This window comes from Phaseolus vulgaris, chromosome 2 (assembly GCF_051622355.1).
Source record: "Phaseolus vulgaris cultivar YP4 chromosome 2, ASM5162235v1, whole genome shotgun sequence".
Taxonomy (NCBI): domain Eukaryota; kingdom Viridiplantae; phylum Streptophyta; class Magnoliopsida; order Fabales; family Fabaceae; genus Phaseolus; species Phaseolus vulgaris.
The window spans coordinates 43446091-43467035 of NC_143499.1; the positions used below are offsets into that span (position 1 = coordinate 43446091).

Here is a 20945-nt window from a genome sequence, read left to right on the forward strand (position 1 = left end):
TATAACAATTAATTATTTTTTGTCTCTAAAATTAATTTTTATTTAATATTTTTTTTAAGTGATCTTTGTCCAAAATAGTTAACATCATATAATTGCAAGAATAACTTGCATTGTATTTTTTCTTACGCAATTAATTAAAAATAATACATAGTCAATTATGTCAATTTTAAAACTAACCAATTACAATAATATCATATGAAGTATTTAATGCCAATATTCGAGACATTTTTCATTTGATTTTGATAAATATTTATGTGGATCATCATTTTTTATTTTTCACCAAATTCATAAATTCAACTCTTATGAGCATCTTAGAATAAGATCAACTCTACAGCTTCCTCCCTCAATTCCCTCAAGCCATGGAAGCTTTAAGTAAAACATAACCTGTATCAATTATATATAATTTGATTTTTTTTTCTCTACAGTCAATTCAAGCCACAAAAAGGAAATTATATTACTTTACTTTGATTTGGATTATAGGATTGTGATAAAAAAAACTAATACTTTAATAAGGTTTTTATTTGTATTTATTATCTATTTTATACAAACATTTAGTTTCATATCAAATGCAAGGTAAAAATATTTATTATTTTTTATAAATAACAATTATTTATTTTAATTAAAATATTTAATCTTTCAGAGTTATTACTTTATGTACATCCTTCTTATTTTCTTTATCTGAAATGTAATAAAAAATTAAACAATAAATATGCCCAAATTAAAATATTTACTAGCATTAAACAAGATCTCAAGAAAATTGAAACAAAAAATACAATATAGAATTTTAAATACAATTTATCTCTATGCCTAAAATATATTAATCTTAAAATTGAAAAATAACTAATCGGATTGATTTAGGTTTAAAAAAATGACTATGGAATAGATTATTATTATTAGTTTTGAATTTAATTTGAAATGAAAAAGAAAACCAATTTAAATTATTTGAATTAGTTTGGTTTGAATTTGTTAGTTATTAACTGTTAATATCATGTCTCGTATGTATTATTTAAAAAATGGTTAAATATGATTTTAGTATATGTAATTTTATGTTGAACTAATTTATGGCTTTAGTCTAAATTTTATATATTTTGAGTACTTGTTTAGAATGGGTCTTTACTAAAAATATTTTAGGTGACAAACATATTTTTAATTTTTAGTATAGACTAGGATGTTATAATATTTTATGTTGACTCGTCCTGGTGTGGATGTTATAATACATTCCACGCTGAAAATTAGTTTGTTACGTAAAAATATAAAGATCCATTACAATAGTTCCTTACTACAAGTATGCGCTAGGTCTAAAGTTTGGATTATGGACAAAAAATCAATTTCGATATAAAGACGAAAAATATAAAGACAACAATATTAATCAAAATATAGCTTTTTTTGAATTATGTTAATCAATTATAAGTTTAACATTTTACCTATATTAATATTTTAAAGTTTTATTACTCATACAAACAAAAAATTAAAAAAACTCCTCCTAGAAGCATCTAACAAAATTAAAATTCTGATAAGCTTAAGTCATTTTTAAAAAGTAGTCTAAGCTAATTGACGAAAGTGGGATTTCAGTTTAGTATCTACATTTATATTGGTAAAGATGTCAACACATTTATTTCCATCCTCTTTAGACATTGGAGTTTAGAATTGTGCTGAGATCCCCAATTACGTACCAAACATTAGAAAATGATTTATGGTGGTAGAAAAAACAAACAAAAGAGTTATTCCTTTAACACACAAGATTGAACCATAGACTCTAATGATGCAAAAGGTATTGTGCCACATAACCAAAGAAAGACAAATACATTGACCACAATTGTTAATGATATTCACATCTAAGATACAACAAAAAATAGTTGAATTGTGGATATCATTAACAAGATAAGTTTTATAACTAATGAGGTATAAAGAGCATACACATTGTCAAACTCGATTGTTGACTCAACATAAACATAACACGAGGATTATAGATCTAAAGGATTTTTCTCAACATAAGCTGAGATATAAAATTGTCAAACTTTCTAATATTAAAAAAATGGAGTTCCATATAAATCATATTAGACATTCTAAAAATATTTTTTAAGCCTTTCTATTTTCTTAAGAGATTTAGAACCAACAATTTGGATGAGATTTCTATTTCAAAATCTTCTTGTTCGTCCAATAAACCATCTTCCTCCACTTCGAGACATTCAAACCAAAGTTAGGCCACAACAACAACTTATTGAATCAAAAGAGAAATATGAAAGCCATCTACAAGATTATGCTTTATAGGGATAATATACTCTTCATTAGTTTAGCAAGTAAAATGATTTATACTACTCAAAATTTGCCTCACAAATTCATTCATTGTATTTTGTTTGTTGTTGTTAATTTTCTTATTCATATATAACAAATTAACAGGGTGATAAGGACCACCGTCACCAGGATTAGTCGCAGAGTTAATCCAACCCTCCTCGTCATGAGTTTCCACAATCTATTGTTTTTCTGTATGAACAGAAGGAGCGATAATTTCATAACCTTTATCTGTCCTATTCTCGTCCACCAGAAGGTTAGTAGATTCATAAAACATGTCTCCTTTATAATTTAAATCATTTTCACATTCTGAAGGTTGTTCTCCCCAATAAAAACATATTTGATATTATTATTTGATCAAAAGACTTTAACTTTCCTAAACTGTATAGAACAAATTTCAATGTTAATTATTAAATTTTGTTTCTTTATAATGTTAATAAGTTTAATACAAGAAGAAAGTAATATCTTATTTATTTTTCTTCTTATTTTAACTCATTCATGAGAGGATCAACCACCCTACCATTCTTTTCTTTCTTTACTGACATTTTCACGAATATCAACGAAAATAAACAACCACAATTCATGTTTTTCAATAATCATGAACAACATTTAAACATAAACAAACACAACTTAACTTTATAGTGTTTTTTTTGGTTTTATATGATTATAAGTGGTTCCACATGTTACTTATTTATTTATCTTAGTTGTTTAAAAATGCTGGTTAAATTTTTTTAAAATAATAAAAAATATAATATAATATTTAAAAAATACTAGTAAGTAGTCGTCTTAAATTTATTTATGTTTAATTACATTTTAAACTAATTTTAAAATATATTCAAAAACTTTTTTAAAATATGGTTCAATGTCTAAATAAGACTATTTTTAAAAATTATTTTACTTTTCAAATTTAATATTTAGAAACTAAATTGTTTTTGCATTTTTTTTTTAATTTAGGAGACGAAAACTAAATTCATCTACAATGTTTAAGAAAAATTGTCCTTGTTCATTCTTTAATTTTGATCAAAGACAAACAAATCAATTCACAAAAGTTCCCTTTCACAGGGAAATATTAATTATTAATATGCTTTTAAAAAGTTTAAAGTAATATATGTATAGATTATATTAAAATGGTAATGACAATTACATTTTCGATCTTTTATTGTTCAATAATTTAATTATTTAATAAAAACTAAAACTAATTATTTAATGAGATTAAATTTTTTTCCACACCCTGTTGTTTTATTCTATTTCTATACATACTTTTTGTTCTCTCCTTTTATCATTACTAATTGTGTGGTTTGCATAGTTATTAGCAGAAACATATCTTCTATGGAGACTTTTGTCTCTGACACATTCACTTCTGTGTCTGCGTCTTCTACTCTGCAATCTCTCTCACTCTGCAATCTCTCTCACTCTGCAAAAACACTCTTCTTTGCTTTCTCCGTCGTCGTCGTCATCATCATCAATCAATTAACCAATCATCAATCAATTAACCAATCATTAGCGCACGCGCCCCAATACAAAACAGCATGGCGGGGTGTATCAGCTTCACCGCCACGCGCGACCGCTACTTCCGCTTCTCCTTCTCCAACGCGGGCCTCAAATCCACCACCACGGATCTGGGCCACGGCACCATCATGCACTGCTGGGCCCCCAAGGCCCACAAATACTCCAAGCCCAACCTCGTCCTCCTCCACGGCTTTGGCGCCAACGCAATGTGGCAGTGGAACGACTTCCTGCCCCCACTCAAGCGCCGCTTCAACGTCTACGTCCCGGACCTCCTCTTCTTCGGCGACTCTCACACAGCCCGCCCCGACCGCAGCGAGGCCTTCCAGGCCCAGTGCGTGGCCGCCCTCCTCCAGGCCCACGGCGTTCGGAGAAGCAGCGTAGTCGGGATCAGCTACGGCGGCTTCGTCGCCTACAGCCTCGCCGCGCAGTTCCCCGAGCGCGTGGAGAAGGTGGTGCTGTGCTGCGCTGGGGTGTGCTTCGAAGAGAAGGACTTGGATGAAGGAATGTTCCAGGTGAAGAGCGTTGACGAGGCTGCCGAACTTTTGCTGCCTCAGACGCCGGAAAAGTTGAGGCAGCTTTTGCGCCTCGCGTTTGCCAAGCCTGCCAAAGTGCTGCCCACTTGTTTCCTCACTGATTACATCAACGTGAGTACCACGCGCCTATCAAATTTCAATTCAAATTTTGTTTTATCTGTTTACTTCAAAATTGTTTGGTCCACTTCTTCCTAATTACATCATGCTTTGTTATGATCCAATGGTGGTGGGCCACCGGTGGTAGAGACGATTTATTTAATGTCTTGGTGGAGAGAAAAAGAAAAAAAATAAAAAATGTAAGAAATAAGTAGAATGTTTGGTTTTTTGACATTTGGATCGGAGAAAGGTTTACCTCTTTTTCAGTTGTCGTTTTAATTGAGAATAAATTGTGTCTACGTGTGTGTTGTGTGTTGGTATATTTGGATGCACTTTTCTACAGAATTCCATGGTCCTCTCGAATTGAGAAAAACACACAAGCATGAACACGTAAGCCTTATGAAAAAGCATACGTTTGTGATTGTCTCTTTCATTTCAACCGTGCTAGATTACTCCACAATAAGAAATTATCCAGAGTTCTGATTGCTTTTTCCATGCAGAAGCATAGGATTGGCATTTGGTAATTTACCAAAGTTTGTTATTTGCAGGTGATGTGCACTGAATATGTCCAAGAGAGGAAAGAACTAATCGAAGCATTGTATAAAGATAGAAAACTGTCTAATCTTCCTAAGATAACCCAGGTTTTTTCTTCTTCTTTTAGACTTTACATTATGGGTTAGTTTCACTAAATGACATAACTTTTGGATGATGCAGCCTACGCTAATAATCTGGGGAGAAAAGGACTTGGTATTCCCAATAGAACTAGCTCACAGACTCAAAAGGTCTCTCTCCAATTCACCTTTAATTTTGTCTTGAAAACGTCTTTTACACTTAAAATGGTTTCTGAACTTGACATCTAATTAATTTTTAGGCATCTGGGAGAGAACGCAGACATAGTTGTTATTAAGAAAGCAGGACATGCTGTGAATGTAGAGAAGGCCAAGGAGATGTACAAGCATTTAAGATCCTTCCTCATTGATTCCACTACTCCAACTGTGTACAAAAACCGCAGTAATGGTCTCTATGTGGCTTAGCACTGTCACACTTCAGCATTGTAGATATGCTTGTGTATTCATTTTTTTGTACGCTATTATCAGTCATTTGATATTTTATTCATAGAAACTGGTTCCTTATAGAGAGAAAAAACAGTACATCATGCTGTTTTTTTTTAGAGGAGTATCAGAAAATAATTTTCAGACATCTTCCACTGTAAATTCATAATTAAGGAAACTCGGCTGGGATTGTATGGTAATATCATGAAATGGAGTGTGTATTTCAACACTTTTATGTGTCTGTGCCTTTCGGGTGTGCACAGTGCATATATATGTTGTTTATTTATGTCTCCATGCTTTCATTTACCATTTTATACAGATATTAAAATTCATATTCTTATTACCAACAGTGTTTGAATTATAGTTTCAAACATCTCAACCGAATATTTCCACCTTTTTAAGGATTATCGCGTTCTTTGGTTCCACTGGAAAAAAAGGTGTGATGATAACAAATATGGGGAGAAAGAGAAAAAGAAAATGAATACCATTAACTTGAATAAGATACACAATAAAGTTCTCAAACAAAGTGAGAGAAAACACATGGAGAAATATATAACAAAAAGAAACAAACCGAATACATAATGTGTATTATGTGTTTACCTAATCCATTATATAAGTATTTTATTATATTCATGTATATAATTGATTATACATTTTGATTAATCGATTAGTTTATTTCTTTGTATTTATACGAAAATTTTGTCTTATTTTCTGTTTTTAATTAATTTTGGTATTTTTGCTTATATTCGTCTGCATAAATCCGTAAGCGGAAACAAACGGAAGGAAGGAATAAAGCGGATGGTTGGTTGATAAAGAACCATTTTGGCCTCCTTTATGCGTATGCTTACTCATCCTTTTTATGGGTTAAAGTAAAAAAGTAAATATTGTAAGAAAAGAATGGAATACTTACCTACACTTTACTAAAATAAGTGAATTGTAGTTGCAAAATATCCACAGAAACTACTAAACCTAGTATTTGAGCAGGTGGGTGTTCCTTGCTTTGATGATAAACAATTTGAATAGAGAAAAGAAAGAATCCAGAAGGAGTAGAATGAAGGAGGAAATGGGTGCGGGAATAGCTTTATTCCATTTGTTTAAACACACTTTTCTAAAGCAGCTTTTACTAAGTATTCTGAAGTGAACGGCTCCCACGAATCCTCATCACAGTAAGCTGAAAACGATACCACCCAAAATGGAACTCCAAACATACGAAGCTGCTAAACATTCACAAACAACACAACATTAATCATTACAACTCTAAATATATGTTTTCTACGTTGGAAGGTGAAGGAGTGAAGAAGACAATGAAGAACTTACATAAGAAGGGAAAAGCAGAAGCTGAGTCCAAAAGGTAGTCCTGGTTCTGGTTGTTGTAAGCAGGGGAACAATCGAAGGTGGTGTTGTAGCCTCCTTTACAGACACAGAGGAAGCCATTCCCAGGCTCTGAAAACCCGCACACTCCGCCGCTACTCTCGCAGCCACTACACTTCGTAGTCACGTAGTTATTGTCCAAGGCCCCGCCATAGGAGAACTTCAACGCCACCCCATACACCCAGCGCGAGGGGTCAGTGGGGGTGTCGCCCAGCGACACCACAGAAGCGTAGGCCCCACACTGCATGGCTTTCAGGTCCAGCTGCCCGTTGTCGTCAAGGTTGGCGGGGGCGTAGACGCAGCAGGAGTTGGTGGGAGGGAAGAGAGGGAGGCCGAGGGAGGCAACGGCGGGGCAGGTGTAGATGGAGGCGCAGAGGTAGTCGAAGGATGGGTCGCAGAGGGGGGAGGAGAGGGAGAGGGAGGGGTGGCAGGAGAGGAGGAGAAAGGTGGAGGAGGCCAGGTGGAAGGGGGAGGTCCAGTCGAGGGTGAAGCTTGTGGGGGAGGGGTGCATGGCGGCGCAGGTGGACATGGAGGGCGGGGCGAGGGTGAGGGTGGAGGTGGCGTAGGAGATGGAGGTGATGGGGTAGGTGGCGGCGGTGTGGGTTTTGAGGAAGAGTTGGTCGGCGGTGCCGTTGGAGGCGCAGGTTATGTAGGGGCTGAAGAGAGGGGAGCCGCAGCCTGGGCCCGTGCCGAAGGGGAACTTCACCTGAGTTGAGCCGCAGGTGTCGCGGCATGCTGCGGCGGGTGCTGATGGGAATATGTTGATGGAGAGAAGGGTGAGAGTAAGAAGAAGAGTAGCTGGTAGTGCTGCTCCCATGCTTTCATCAAAGAATCAATGCCACTACCTTTGCTTAGCTTCTTCATATATACACTTCCACATTTTCTTTTCTAAAGTAAAGATGTGACTGTAAAAAGGTAATTTATCTTTTCTCTAAATCAAAATGCTCCCTTTTTAATTTCCTAATTTTATTATTCTACTATAAATTATTAGTACAACAAGTATTTTTTAAAAAAGAAAATATATTATGAGGACACAAAAAAAATCCGACCTGCCGGATTCGAACCAGCGACCTAAGGATATCAGCTTGGATTACCAACTACAGTCCTCCGCTCTACCAACTGAGCTAAGGTCGGCTTGTGATTTATTTTAGGTTAAATACAGCTAGTAATGTTCGGTTTTTGAAATTTCTACTTTTACCTGAAGAAAAAGTGTTACTATCTGTAAATTTGTGTCCTGTTGAAAATGTTTAATCTAAAGAAATAAATATATAAAGGACAAAATATCGTTCAGTGATACTTAAGAAGATTAAGGAAGAAGTGAGCTTAAAATCAAACACGCACCAAGGACCTCAACTAAATTCTTTGCGCAATTAATTAAGTTCATAAAATTAATATAAAAAAAATCTTAAAAAGTTGTTGAAAAATTGAAACTAATTATTTTATCTTATCTTATTAAGTTAGTTCTTCGATATTAAGAAAAAAGTTAAATATCTTAGGAAAGGAAGAGAAGCAAACAGAAAAATCGGAAGGAAGCGAGTGGAACATGCATTTTAATAACCACAATAAATCAAACGGCGAGGAACAACCCAAAAGAGAAAGCAATACTAGGGTGGGTGTGTGCACCATCAATTGTCAAAGACAACGCAACTCAACAATCTAATCCTTCAACTCAGTGTTCTGTGTTTCACTGCTCTCACTTTTCCCTCTCTCTGTTCACACTCAGAGAGAGAGAGAGAGAGAGAGAGAGAGAGAGAGAGAGAAGCGAATAAGGTTAAAAAGGGAACCGCCAGGTTTTTCTCTCTTTTCCAGTTTTTACATTTCTCACTCCAATACACTAACCGCTTTTCATTGCTAATTCTTTGCTCCGTTTTCTTGTTTTGATTCTTTCAGTCAATTTGTTGTATAGACACGATTCGAATGTTGCCGTTTCTGTTTTTATGAAATCTTGATTTTGCTAGTAATTCATTCGGAGGTTCACTTTATAATTCCTTAGTGTTTTCTTATGCTGGTCTGGAATTTTTTTTATCTTGTTCCTTCTCCCAGCTCCGCATAGTCTTGTTATTTTGTATGTTTAGTGGTTACATTCAGGGTTTAACTTTATTTGGGTTTTCGTTTGCATTTGGTTGTAATTGATTCTGGATGAAACGCACCCTTGAAAGTTGGCTATTATGAGGGGAAGGCCAAAAACTTACATACTCCACTGAACATCTTGATTTGGGACTTAGGCACCTCATAATACATTAGTCCTTATCAACTTATACATAACACACAATGCTCAAAAGCATAGAGGTCTGTTGAGGCTAACGTCTGCTAATGGCTTGAGAAGGGATGTTATTCGTCATTAGGTTATGATTCTTGCTTTCTGGGTCCCCACCCTTTATGAGGGTGATTGTTGATTTTTATTGTATTCTTGCCTAATGAGATTTTTTGCACACTATAAATGCAAGAGATTTTTTTTTTTAAGAATTGATCTGATATTGATCAATAGCAGTGTCTTCTGAAGAGAATTCAAGAGGGACCCAATTCAACTTCTGTGGATGTACTAGTTCTTTATTGTATAAAAAAATAATTATGCTTTTTAAAGTCACTTGCATAAGTTGTGTAATCTTATGGCCAAAAGGTTTATCTATCATCGCTTTAAGATTTTTTTTTCCTTTTCAAGTACGCATTGTACTCGTTGTGACATTTGGCTACTGGAACACTTTATCTATCCTTCCCCTCTAGACACGTTTAGAGTGTCTCTTACCATGCTACAATTTTTTTCAGCTAGCAGAAGTTCATCAACAAAGGTTTATATTAGATGGCAATAACAACTTTTAGTAGTACCTCTGCTGCACAATGGGGAATTCATCCTCGGCTATTAGTAAGATCCAGTATTACAGGAAAGGTTGCATCATCCAGCCACAAGTGAGTTCTATGATTGAATATTTGTTTTGTAGAATGGAAGTTGTAAAGTTGTGCCTTTAATAACAATTTATGGGGCATTCATTGCATGTAACAAATTAACAATAGGTCTGTGGTTTGCAGCACCCAAAATCATTTTCATTATTCATATTGATGCATTGTATTATACCATGGTAAAGAATATATTACTATTCAGTACTGTTTTCTCTATCACATCACCAAGATAAACTGGGATATAATCATAAGTTAGATGAAATTTGTGATTTTGTTACTTTAATTGTCATTAACGGTCATTTTATTGTTTGGGTATGGCCTGAATTGTTCGAAACTAGGGAATGTTTATATACTATCTGTCTGTAAGTACTTTTGGATTTAGAGGGGGAGGAAGAAAGAGAAAGTTAGAGAAAATATGCTTTCTTATTCTCCTTGAGTACATAGTTTATGTCAGACATCCATATATATAGACTATTAATAGACCTGGTGGTAACTTTTTACTTGGTTAATACACGTCGTAGTTATCATCTTGAATAGCAGCATAGTGGCTTGCTTTGTAAACTTGGGATAACTGTTATTTTAATAATATAATACAAAATAAATAGTTTATAGTACCCATATTAACACTCAAAGACTAAAGAAAACCCCAAAGTTAAAGAAATGCATAATGAATAATAAGAGTTGCAGTTTGTACCTGTAATCACCATTAATCTTGTATGATAAGAAAATAGTGATGAAGTCAAAAAATGAAAGATGATAATGACATTAATAGAAAAAAAAACAAATTAGATAAAAATAGTGGAATATGAACTGGGAAGTTTAAAGGATGAAAAAAGTAATGGAACACTAGGAAAAAATAGTCCTGTAAAGTGTGAAGAAACAATGCTCAAGATAGAAGTTTTTTTGTGTGTGGAATGGTTAAGGGAGAAGGGTTTCAAATCCTACTATTGAAGCAAAAAATGCATTTGAAAATTGGAGAGAAATCACAATTTACCCTGCAAAAACTAAAGCTGTATCAGCGGGTAAAAATGGGTTTTTGAAGCCTATATCATGCTAACACTGCTATTTGAAACCTGCGGCATCTGAGGGTTGCTCCATGCTGCTACTGGATAGTGCAATATTGACTAAATGACATTTTATCATGTGATACACGAATGCAATTTCCAAAAAATAATATATTTTAGCACCTACACAGCGGATATACTCAAAATTTTCAGCCTTGATCATTGTGCTGGATTTGTGATTTGTTTAAGTCACCTTGCAGTGCTACCAGCAGGGTAAGCTTCATGGCCGCATCAAGTTCAAGCTTTTTTTCTCGAGATTCCACACTACTCAGTGTGGGTGCACCCCAAACATGTAGTCGTCGCAAGGGGTCAAGGTTGATTGTTAGAGCTGATGCAGTAAGTCTGAAATGCACTCTTCAGCAGCAACAAGTTCCTTTTGTGCACGTGCTTTAAATGTATGATAGTACTTTTTGAAAGTATGTTTCTTATTATAAAGCCCTTACGCCGAATACCCTTTATTTGTCTACATGCAGCAGGATTATTATTCTGTCCTTGGGGTTTCAAGAAATGCTAGCAAATCTGAAATTAAGAGCGGTATTGTCCATTTGTTCCCTCATCCTCTACATGATAATATCTCCATTATTCAGTTATGTAATGATCTGCTAATAACCTTTATTTTGGTAGCCATCTCTTTGTAAGTAAAAATAGTTATCAGAGTAACTCTAGTTTTTGACTAATAACGATTACTCACTGTTTTGTGATTCTTTCTGTTTTCTTTGACTTTTGAGAAATCAAAATACTTTTACTTGTATGTATGTATGTATATTAAGCATACAAGAAAAGTTCATTAAAGGAAATCTAGAACATAAAACTGTCAAAGAAGTATGCCAAAACATACAATGCGGATTCTAATAATGTCAGTTAGATGCCAGGATTGATTGGTGTACTAACGAGATCCTATTACATTTTTTCGTTAGATATGAGAGCTCTATTTTTTCAATGGACTTTTGTTCCTATTAATTCTAATTAAGCACAGGGTTACCTTTCCAAACCATCAATATTATAAAATTGTCAGGCGACCATCTATAGGTAAGTATCCAGTAATTAGTTAAATATGGGTTAGTTACGTTAGATAGTTTGAATAATAAATCATGTTGCTTATAAATAACAAGAAGAGATGGGTAATGTTGCATTTTTGAGAGTAAAATCTTTTACCCAAGAATCTAGCCTTTCATGTATTTTCTTTGTACTGTGATTAGTGCCTAGTTTATCATAGCAATATCAAAGCTCTTGCTTTTTGACATTTCAGCGTACCGGAAGCTTGCCCGGAATTATCATCCGGATGTCAACAAGTGAGTAATTATTATTATTACTATTATTTTCTTATTTCATAGATTTGACTTTGTCTCTTTTTCTGATTATGCCTTGCTGTTTCGCATTGCCACTCCCCCACCCTCACCGTATTGCAATTGCTCCTGTCTCGTGAATTTCATTCACATCATTTTTTGACCATTGGTCAATAATGCTTTCTATGAATTGCTTTATTTGTTCTTTCGTGTTTCTTAATAATTCATTGCATACTGAAAAAAACAATGTTTATTCTTTTGCTGTCATTTACGTAGAGGTTTTATGTCAAGCAAAATGATGTTATTTTTATTTGTTCAAATTCATGACTTTAGTAACAAGTAACAGAATGAAATTAAAATTGAGCTTCGTGGTGTGTTTGGTATATCTGTGAAAATTAAATTATTTCAATAATCAATTATATGCATAATCGACTATAATTATGTTTGGGTAAGCTTACTAAAAAAGTGATTTTAAGATTATTAATTTTGTTTCTGTAGAAAAAAAATTACATTGTAAATTACCAAAAAGGATAGGAAGTTGTTAGGAAAACGGCTGAAAGGGAAAAACATTGTTGGGAAATTTGAGGTTAATTTGAGAATATTGTTTTTTAAGAGGACAAAGGTTGTTGGGAAAATAATCATAAACTTCAAATATTTAGGTGTATGAGAAACAAATTATTTTTCAATAAAAAAACTTTAGAAGTTTCAGCTAATGTGCAAAACACCAGCTATTTTTCAAACTACTTTTTTCTATATAAAAACAACTGAAATGGAGAAAAATAAGCAGTCTCAAATGTCAATTTTTCTGGTGTCATGTGCATTCTGAATCATTTTTATAAATATTGCATTGCATATTGTTAAACTATTGTCTGTATTGTCTTGTGTTGCAGAGAACCTGGAGCTGAACAGAAGTTTAAAGATATTAGCAACGCATATGAGGTGAAAGTTAAACTACAGAGTATTGAACTCAGCTTGCCCTTATGCCTATGCCTAATAACAACTTGTCTTCTGTGAATAATTTCCATTACAGGTGTTATCAGATGATGAGAAACGATCCATATATGACAGATTTGGAGAGGCTGGGCTTAAAGGTTCTGGAATGGGGATGGGGGTAAGTTACCTCTGATGATGTATAATTTAATTTGTTATTCTTGTTTCTCAATGAAGGATTTCTGTGTTATGCCAGGATTTCAGCAATCCATTTGATCTGTTCGAATCACTGTTTGAGGGCATGAATCGCGGTGCAGGTTCCAGAGGTTCTTGGAATGGTGCAATTGATGGTGAAGACGAGTATTACAGTCTTGTTTTGAACTTCAAAGAAGCAGTTTTTGGCATAGAAAAAGAGATAGAGATAAGCCGATTAGAGAGCTGCGGAACTTGCAATGGCTCAGGGGCTAAACCAGGGACTACACCAACCAGATGTAGCACTTGTGGAGGTCAAGGACGGGTTGTCTCTTCAACAAGAACTCCATTAGGTATCTTCCAGCAGTCAATGACATGCTCTTCATGCAATGGGACTGGAGAAATGTCAACTCCTTGCAATACATGCTCTGGGGATGGTCGGGTGAGGAAATCAAAGAGGATAAGTCTGAAGGTCCCAGCTGGTGTGGACTCTGGTAGTCGTCTAAGGGTCCGAAATGAGGGCAATTCTGGAAGGAGAGGTGGTTCCCCTGGCGACCTATTTGTAGTTATTGAGGTTATCCCAGATCCTGTCCTTAAACGAGATGACACCAACATTTTATACTCGTGCAAGGTTTCGTATATTGATGCAATCCTGGGGACAACAACTAAGGTTCCTACTGTAGACGGAATGGTGGATTTAAAAATTCCTGCTGGGACACAACCGAACACAACACTTGTTATGGCTAAGAAAGGTGTTCCCTTCCTTAATAAAAACAATATGAGGGGTGATCAGTTGGTTCGTGTGCAAGTTGAAATCCCTAAAAGACTAAGCAATGATGAGAGAAAGCTTATAGAGGAACTTGCTGATTTAAGCAAAGGCAAGACTGCCACCGGTAGGAGATAGTATTTTGTGGGAACCTCTGTATCTATCGACATACCTTTTTCATAGTTCCGCATATATTCTTCTTTCACACAGATGCATCTTGCTTGTTGGCAAAATTAGTAGATATTGAACTCTGGAAGGGCAGAAGAAATAACAGATCTTTTTCTTTCTCTTTCGTTGGAACTTATTCTATTTTAGAATTATGCTTTAGGTTCACTCTACCGTTATTTCCAAAATTTAGATGGTCTGAGAGAACAACTAATAAATAATAATTCTTTATTTTTATATATGGTAGAATTATATATTCCTTATACTTTTTTGGAACAAATCTGAATTCATACTTGTTCTCACCATGACACCATTATTGACAGGATTGAATATTAAAAATTTAATACTTTATTTAATCGGATAAAATAAAACGTGGAATTACTTATTTTACAAATTACATAACACTGATTTATCATATTATTAACTTTTATTTTACAAGCGAGTAATTTAGCTCGGAAGAAACAGTTTAATGTAATGTGCCTAGTTGATATTAAAATATTTTTAACATTTCAAAATTCATTTTAACGCTTTAGTTATTTATTAAATATATTAATTAATTTCTTTCTAATATATCACAAATTAAATTACTGATAAATTTTTCAATTTCAAATTTCTTTCTTTAATCCTAATAATCAAAATTTCCACTATTTTTTTCTCTCCCATACCTTCGACATACACCTATCCACGTAAACAACAATGTTAATATTTGGCTAACATCCTTAGTTTTTTTTCTTCTGAATTGATTTTTAAAGGACATACACAATTGTACTTTTGTTTTATACGTAATTTTACTTTCGAAATTTTTAATTGCACAAATTCAGTTATCATACTTGGTAGGATTTTAAATTAGAGTCCGTCAATCCATTGATAATAAGCAAAGACTAACAAAATTGTTTGACATGGAATTGTGTAATTGGGTTGACACCACAATAAACACAAAATTAAAAATACAAATAATGTTCATTTTTTAATTTTGAAAATTTTTATCCGAGATTTATTTTCAATTTTGTGTTCTAGACTTTTTTGTTCGGAATATTTTTTTTTATTTTTAAATTATATTTATTATTTTGGATTTTCAAATCTGGAATAAGGATAATTTTTGGAATTTTGAAAAATGATAGGGTGAAGGTTAAAAATAATATGGTGTAGGAAGAAATTGCCAATAATGTTTCGTCATCTAAATATATAATCATTAACTTTTCATACATGGGCAAGAAACTAAGTTTTTTTCTATAGACAACACCGAATGAATTAAAAAATGGTATGAACTTTTTAAGAAAAATTCTGATACAAATGTAATCAGTATGTTTAATTTATAATTTAAAAGTAGTCTTAGCATCAAAAAGGGTGGTGGCGCAGTTGGCTAGCGCGTAGGTCTCATAGCTTCTGAGTTGTCCTGAGGTCGAGAGTTCGAGCCTCTCTCACCCCAGCTCAATTTTTCTTATTTTTTTTAAATGACAGATTCATAAAAAAAATTAATTTTCTAAAATGGCTAATTTTAAAGAAGAGCATTATGGTTATAATCGCTAACCTGTGGCAAGAACACAAACAATAGATTGATATCTTTATCACATTTTCGAAGAATCGTTGTCATATTTTAACTTACATGTATGAAAAAATGTATGTTTTTAGAGAAACCATTTTTCTGATGGAAATCTCTGCAGGTCAGCAGAAATCGCAACATTTTCAAGGCACAAGCAAATCTTCTATTTAGCAGCTACTGCATTTTGAAGCAGTAATTCCAAATCTTTCAATCTGCATGATGGTTCACACAACTTTAGTAACTGATCCTAAATGAAGAAAACATAACACCTGCAGTTGTTAGCAATGCATCATACCTTACGTTACTTAAGTCAGGGTAGAGTGCTATGGCCTCCTTGAAATCCTACAATAGATACAAAATAGAATCCAGGTACATCATTATGCATCCAGTTTAAATGGATAGTTATTTTCTTCCATGTTCAATATCAAACTAATTGGCATTTTGTTGTTCAACTTATTTCAAGGTTAACTTAATTGCTTCACCTGATCTGCGGTGGAAGGGGTGTAGGTAACCACGCATGACATCCCTGCTTGTGTTGCTGCCTGCAGAGGTTAATTTAGACCAGATGATAGTTTGAGCATTTTGACTACATGAAATTTGGCGAATTAAGGAATTAAATGAAGATTCTGTAGTTGAAATTCCATATGTCTAAGCTCGTCCATTGATATGGTTGAGTCTAATAACACAAGAAGACGAATCCTTGACCTTAGACTTTCTAACCTGAACTCATTTAGTTAATTTTCTTTTCTTTTTATACACATATAGCTGTACAATGAGATTGGTTAAATGTCAAGGATGTAGAAAATTGACACCAAAAGAAAATGTACCTGTAATCCAATAACACTGTCCTCTACCACCAAGCAATCTTTGTCTGAAATACCTAGCTTCTGCAATGATTATGTAAATTATGCTCACTCTGTTAGTACATAAAAGAAATTTTAGAGTTTGAGGTTTCAAAGGTCTTGATCATATATTATCATATTAAAACCTTGGAAGCTGTCAGGTATATTGATGGGTCAGGTTTCTTTTCCTTCACGTCATCACCTGAAAGATTAGATAAATGGACAGAGGCATTTAAATTTGAGTAGCCAAAGTATTGCCTGATAAAAAGATGAATAAAATTTACAAGCAGAGTGAATGCCGTCAACTAGGAAACCTTTTTCTGCACATGTATATTAGGACTAACGTTATGAGAAAAAGCGTTATCCAAATTTCTTATAAGATGAAAAATGAACTTATATGCAAATTAATTTTGAGTTTTGAAGCCTCAGCTGGTGCTGCAGCATGGTATAAGTTTTGTTCCATTATTCTTGATCTGGAAATAAAAGTCTCAAATGTAATATGATCAATTAAAGAAAGTATACCAGCAAGGAAGCAATCGAGGCCTTGAAAGCGCTCCTACAACAGAGAAAATAACTTGGTTGAATGCAAATTAATAAATAAATTTTTACTACCAATATTAGAATATAAAGAAAATGGGCTTACAATTCCTATAAGGTTTTCAAGACACAGAATAACTGAACTTTTAGTTGCTGCAGAGCAGACAGCTAGCTTTTTCCCCTGCAACAGCAATTGGGCAAAAAATGACAGACTTCAAAGTTAATCTCTCGAACCAACATAAGATTAGTTAGAACAATAATCAGACAGAACACATCCAATCACAAGTAAAGAAAGTAATACTTCAGGTAATGAAAAACAATAGATCAGTGCAGTGCTAGAACACATATAGGGTTATCTTACTGCATCTCTGGCCTCATCCATCAATCTCAGAACTCCAGGTCTGGGTTTTACCTGTGTCAAAATGTACGACTATTTAGCAGTAGCTTACCAACAACAGAAATACCAATTCCACAGTTTAGGAAAGTGGAACACAGGGACATGAAATAAAGGGAAGTCCACTCACAGTTCCGGACTTGATTATTTCTTTGTATCTCTCAGTCTTCCAATCCTACATTACAAGAGTGAAATGACAGTTGAAAAGGTTGAGTCGTTACATGATAAAACTAACGTGTTAACAGCCAATATTTGTGGATCAAAAAAAAAAAAGGAAACGACAGTTGAAAGGGTCTTCACTGGTTATTTCATGCATGCAGCACAGGCACACAAAATAACAACATAAACAGTAGAGTTTAATGTCCGATAACAATATCTTTCCACCATCAAACAATTAGAAAACATGTTGAATACGAATTCTAAAGTACGTATTACAAAAACTAACAATCTTACCAAACAAGTAATCAATCATTAGATGTCAGTTTAACTTTTAGACTTTAAAGCATTCTAATTAATTCAATATAGTATCCAGCTAGGAGGCAGCCAAGTTCGTGGAGAATGAGAAACTTGGTAACTCAATTCATCTGAACGGTAACAACCATGTGATGAAGCAATGTGAAACAAGAGATAGACAAGTAAAAAAGGTAAGAAAGAAACACCTGAAGAGTGTCAATCAACTTGGCACGATCCTCGTCATTAGTCGGAGGCGTCTCGAACAACGTGGACGAAGGCCACCCGTGTTCCTTAAAGTACCTTAAAATCCCCAAAACGGTATAATGAGTAAAAAAACAGTGAAAAGATAGAGAAATAAAAAAGAAAAAAGAAAAGAAAGGAACCATCGCATTTTGGGTTTGCCTCCACCAATGAGGTTCTGGAGTTCGTCGTAGAATTGGACGTCCCAGTCGAGAGGGCCCGGAGAAGAAGAAGAGGGGCATCGAACGTTGAAGTGAATAAAGGCATCGTTGTAGGCCTGGCGATGCAGGTGCTCAGACTCGAGGATGACGCCGTCGCAGTCGAATATGAGGGCCTGAAGCGAACGTGGAGAAGACGAAGCGGAAGCAGAAGCAGAGACGGAGAAAGCGCGGTGCTTGGAAGAGAATAAGTTAATTCTGGGATATGAAAAGGTGTGTTTGGTTTTGGGGAGATAGGAGTAGGAGGAGGTGGTGGTGGCAGTGAGAGTGAGTGCCAGAGTCGAAGAAGCCATGTGAAGTCGTGTCCCTCACCCACCGTTCACGCTTCCTCACCACATCCATCACTCTAATATATTTTGTGTGGCTCTCTCTCCATTGCCATTCACCTTCTAATTCTTCAAACATTTTTACCTTTCACCTAATTCATTTTTTCCCATTAATCATATACTAGCTATAAAACTCAAACACTCATCTTAATATCAGATACTTGATGACGACACCTGTAAAATACGTTATCCAATTCAAAAAATATTTGTTAGATTTTTTACAATTCTAGTAGGTTCTAACACAATTTTAAAAAGAAAAATACATTAATTTCTTAAAAATTCAAATTTTATTGTATAAATCGTTATTATGATTATAAAAATAAGAAATCAATCATTGTAAAAAACATTTTTCTGCTCAAAAAACTAATCTGGAACATACTTGTGAACATAAATCTTTATTATCAATTTATATAATATATAGATATGTGTCCCCGTGTCCTACATTTTAGAGATTTTACATAGATTTTACATATCTATGTGTCTATGTCCGTATTAGTGTCTGTGCTACGTAGGAGACTAGTGTCTTTTTCTCTTCTTAGTCTTCTTTAAAGCTTCTATTTATAATTAATTATTCAAAAAAAATTATCTTTTTAGTGTAAATATTTAATCTGATTTTATTTCATTAATTATTACTTTAATTTGATTGTTTTCCACGCAAAGTAGGGTATCGTAATTCGACTAAATTTATTCTTGTCTGAGGAAAATAATTTTTCACAATTTATTCCTGATCAAAAGTTCATGATCATTTTGACTTACGAAAGTATAAAGATTTTCCTCTTCACACATCTTGTATGCTATGCAAATTCTCATCACTAAACCTACATAAAACCAAATCTATCACTACTGCACACAAGAAGTTATCTCCATTCTTCAAGTTCCACCATTCCATGAATCATTTTGCAAGATCTTTACCTGATTCCTCATCAACTTTCTTCTCCATTTTCATCTCCTTGCAATCATAGAAGTAAATCATACACGACACCCATTTGAGTGTATTCACCACAGTGAGGAGTCCAATTTGCAGAAATATCCCATACCCTCTTTTATAGCATTCAAGGGAGACACATGACAACCTTAAACAAAGCCCCAAGACAAAGAAAACAAACATCAAAAGTAATCCTCTCTCCTGATTTCCTCTGCTGAAGAAATACGAGACTCGTAAAGCCCCAACACCATATATACCCTCCAGAACGGATATCACAAGACTCATATTCCAAATAGCACTCCATTCCAAATACACCATCAACAGCTTTGTAAAAGCTACCAAGCAAATTACTGAAAATACTATGTAGTACCCAAAATCCCTAAACAGCATATAACAGTTGCTTATTATCCATGGAAATGCAATCAAGAAACAAGTTGACCAAAAAAGCTTATACAAAGAAGTGATAAATGTGCCTTTCATTATTGACATGTCAATGGAGCTTTTAAACATATCCTTCAGACACCTGTAATTCTCTTCTGACTTTAGCTTTGAAGCCGAATCCATAGTTATAACCGCAGAGCAGAGCTCTAGAACATGAAGAGGCACCAAGTAAATCAATCCAAGTTTAATAAAAACAGGCAAATAATCATTGCTAAAACTTTTACGAGGCATCTCTATGTGCATAACACCACCACTGTCAATTTCAGATACATAAACATATGCATAATTTTTTTCGAAAAAGGGTAGAAGGGATATAATTTCTGGGGTCTCAACCATAATTTTCTGGAACAAGATTTCAAAGTAAACCATGAGAAAAAAGAAGGGAAGGGAAGTGAGACAGGTGAAGATGATGAAGTTGATGTTTTTGACATAGAATGTTAAAGCTTCTTTGAGGATATCAAAGATCCCCTTATTCGGCTTAACTTGTTCTCTTTCACTCTCCATATTCAGCACTAACTTCAATTCTGATTGCATATTCTCATTATAAACAGATATTTTCACTAGTTTCTACTTTCCTGGAAATACACTGTTTGTATTTTTGTAGAAGACTTTGACTTGAACAATCGTTTCTCTATTAAAACCCTTTGCCAGCCATTATTTGTCGGTGCCTAATATTTGATGACTTTGAATATTCGAGAGCAAGTTGTTTATGTCAGAGGTTTTTGCAATATATTATGTTATATACTTTAATTTTTAATATTTTTTATTAGTTTCTATCGCTAAGACCTTTTTAAGATAAGAAAAGATTGTTTGTACTCGTAAATAAGTTAAGTTTGTTAAAAAATGAAATTGTATAACTTAATTTCAGTTTA

At 34.1% G+C, this 20945-nt stretch overlaps 5 protein-coding genes and 1 non-coding gene across 8 annotated transcripts; 2 read left to right on the forward strand and 4 right to left on the reverse strand.

Moving 5' to 3' along the window:
- Nucleotides 1-3522: 3522 nt before the first annotated feature.
- Nucleotides 3523-5768, forward strand: LOC137812334 (alpha/beta-Hydrolases superfamily protein). Its single transcript, XM_068614272.2, has 4 exons — nucleotides 3523-4445; nucleotides 4979-5071; nucleotides 5145-5212; nucleotides 5302-5768. Exons 1-4 carry the CDS (start codon nucleotides 3822-3824, stop codon nucleotides 5462-5464), a joined length of 948 nt encoding a protein of 315 aa, XP_068470373.1. The 5' UTR covers nucleotides 3523-3821; the 3' UTR covers nucleotides 5465-5768.
- A 604-nt stretch (nucleotides 5769-6372) lies between these two features.
- Nucleotides 6373-7705, reverse strand: LOC137812335 (uncharacterized). Of its 2 annotated transcripts, none has more exons than XM_068614273.2 (2): nucleotides 6800-7705; nucleotides 6373-6699 (listed from the first exon to the last, which is right to left on the reverse strand). In XM_068614273.2, exons 1-2 carry the CDS (start codon nucleotides 7668-7670, stop codon nucleotides 6644-6646), a joined length of 927 nt encoding a protein of 308 aa, XP_068470374.1. In that variant the 5' UTR covers nucleotides 7671-7705; the 3' UTR covers nucleotides 6373-6643. The 2 variants fall into 2 exon arrangements, with proteins under 2 accessions (XP_068470374.1, XP_068470375.1); XM_068614274.2 differs by having other exon boundaries at nucleotides 6373-6696; nucleotides 6800-7704.
- Nucleotides 7706-7896: 191 nt separating this feature from the next.
- TRNAY-GUA (transfer RNA tyrosine (anticodon GUA)) lies at nucleotides 7897-7987 on the reverse strand. The gene is given in 2 exon segments: nucleotides 7897-7932; nucleotides 7951-7987. It is a non-coding gene; the product is annotated as a tRNA-Tyr (tRNA).
- Nucleotides 7988-8312: 325 nt separating this feature from the next.
- On the forward strand, nucleotides 8313-14276 carry LOC137812337 (chaperone protein dnaJ A6, chloroplastic). Of its 2 annotated transcripts, none has more exons than XM_068614275.2 (8): nucleotides 8313-8643; nucleotides 9620-9760; nucleotides 11016-11151; nucleotides 11289-11349; nucleotides 12065-12107; nucleotides 12992-13040; nucleotides 13132-13212; nucleotides 13288-14276. In XM_068614275.2, the coding sequence occupies exons 2-8, from the start codon at nucleotides 9654-9656 to the stop codon at nucleotides 14125-14127; spliced, it is 1317 nt and encodes a 438-aa protein (XP_068470376.1). In that variant the 5' UTR covers nucleotides 8313-8643; nucleotides 9620-9653; the 3' UTR covers nucleotides 14128-14276. The 2 variants fall into 2 exon arrangements, with proteins under 2 accessions (XP_068470376.1, XP_068470379.1); XM_068614278.2 differs by having other exon boundaries at nucleotides 8369-8643; nucleotides 11292-11349.
- Nucleotides 14277-15706: 1430 nt separating this feature from the next.
- On the reverse strand, nucleotides 15707-18881 carry LOC137812338 (Haloacid dehalogenase-like hydrolase (HAD) superfamily protein). The gene is made up of 11 exons (XM_068614280.2): nucleotides 18307-18881; nucleotides 18130-18223; nucleotides 17601-17645; nucleotides 17438-17488; nucleotides 17183-17257; nucleotides 17062-17095; nucleotides 16686-16741; nucleotides 16525-16584; nucleotides 16180-16239; nucleotides 15993-16039; nucleotides 15707-15909 (listed from the first exon to the last, which is right to left on the reverse strand). Exons 1-11 carry the CDS (start codon nucleotides 18672-18674, stop codon nucleotides 15861-15863), a joined length of 939 nt encoding a protein of 312 aa, XP_068470381.1. The 5' UTR covers nucleotides 18675-18881; the 3' UTR covers nucleotides 15707-15860.
- Nucleotides 18882-19372: 491 nt separating this feature from the next.
- LOC137812339 (uncharacterized) lies at nucleotides 19373-20653 on the reverse strand. The gene has a single exon (XM_068614281.2). The coding sequence runs from the start codon at nucleotides 20605-20607 to the stop codon at nucleotides 19600-19602; it is 1008 nt and encodes a 335-aa protein (XP_068470382.1). The 5' UTR covers nucleotides 20608-20653; the 3' UTR covers nucleotides 19373-19599.
- Between the last annotated feature and the right edge of the window lie 292 nt (nucleotides 20654-20945).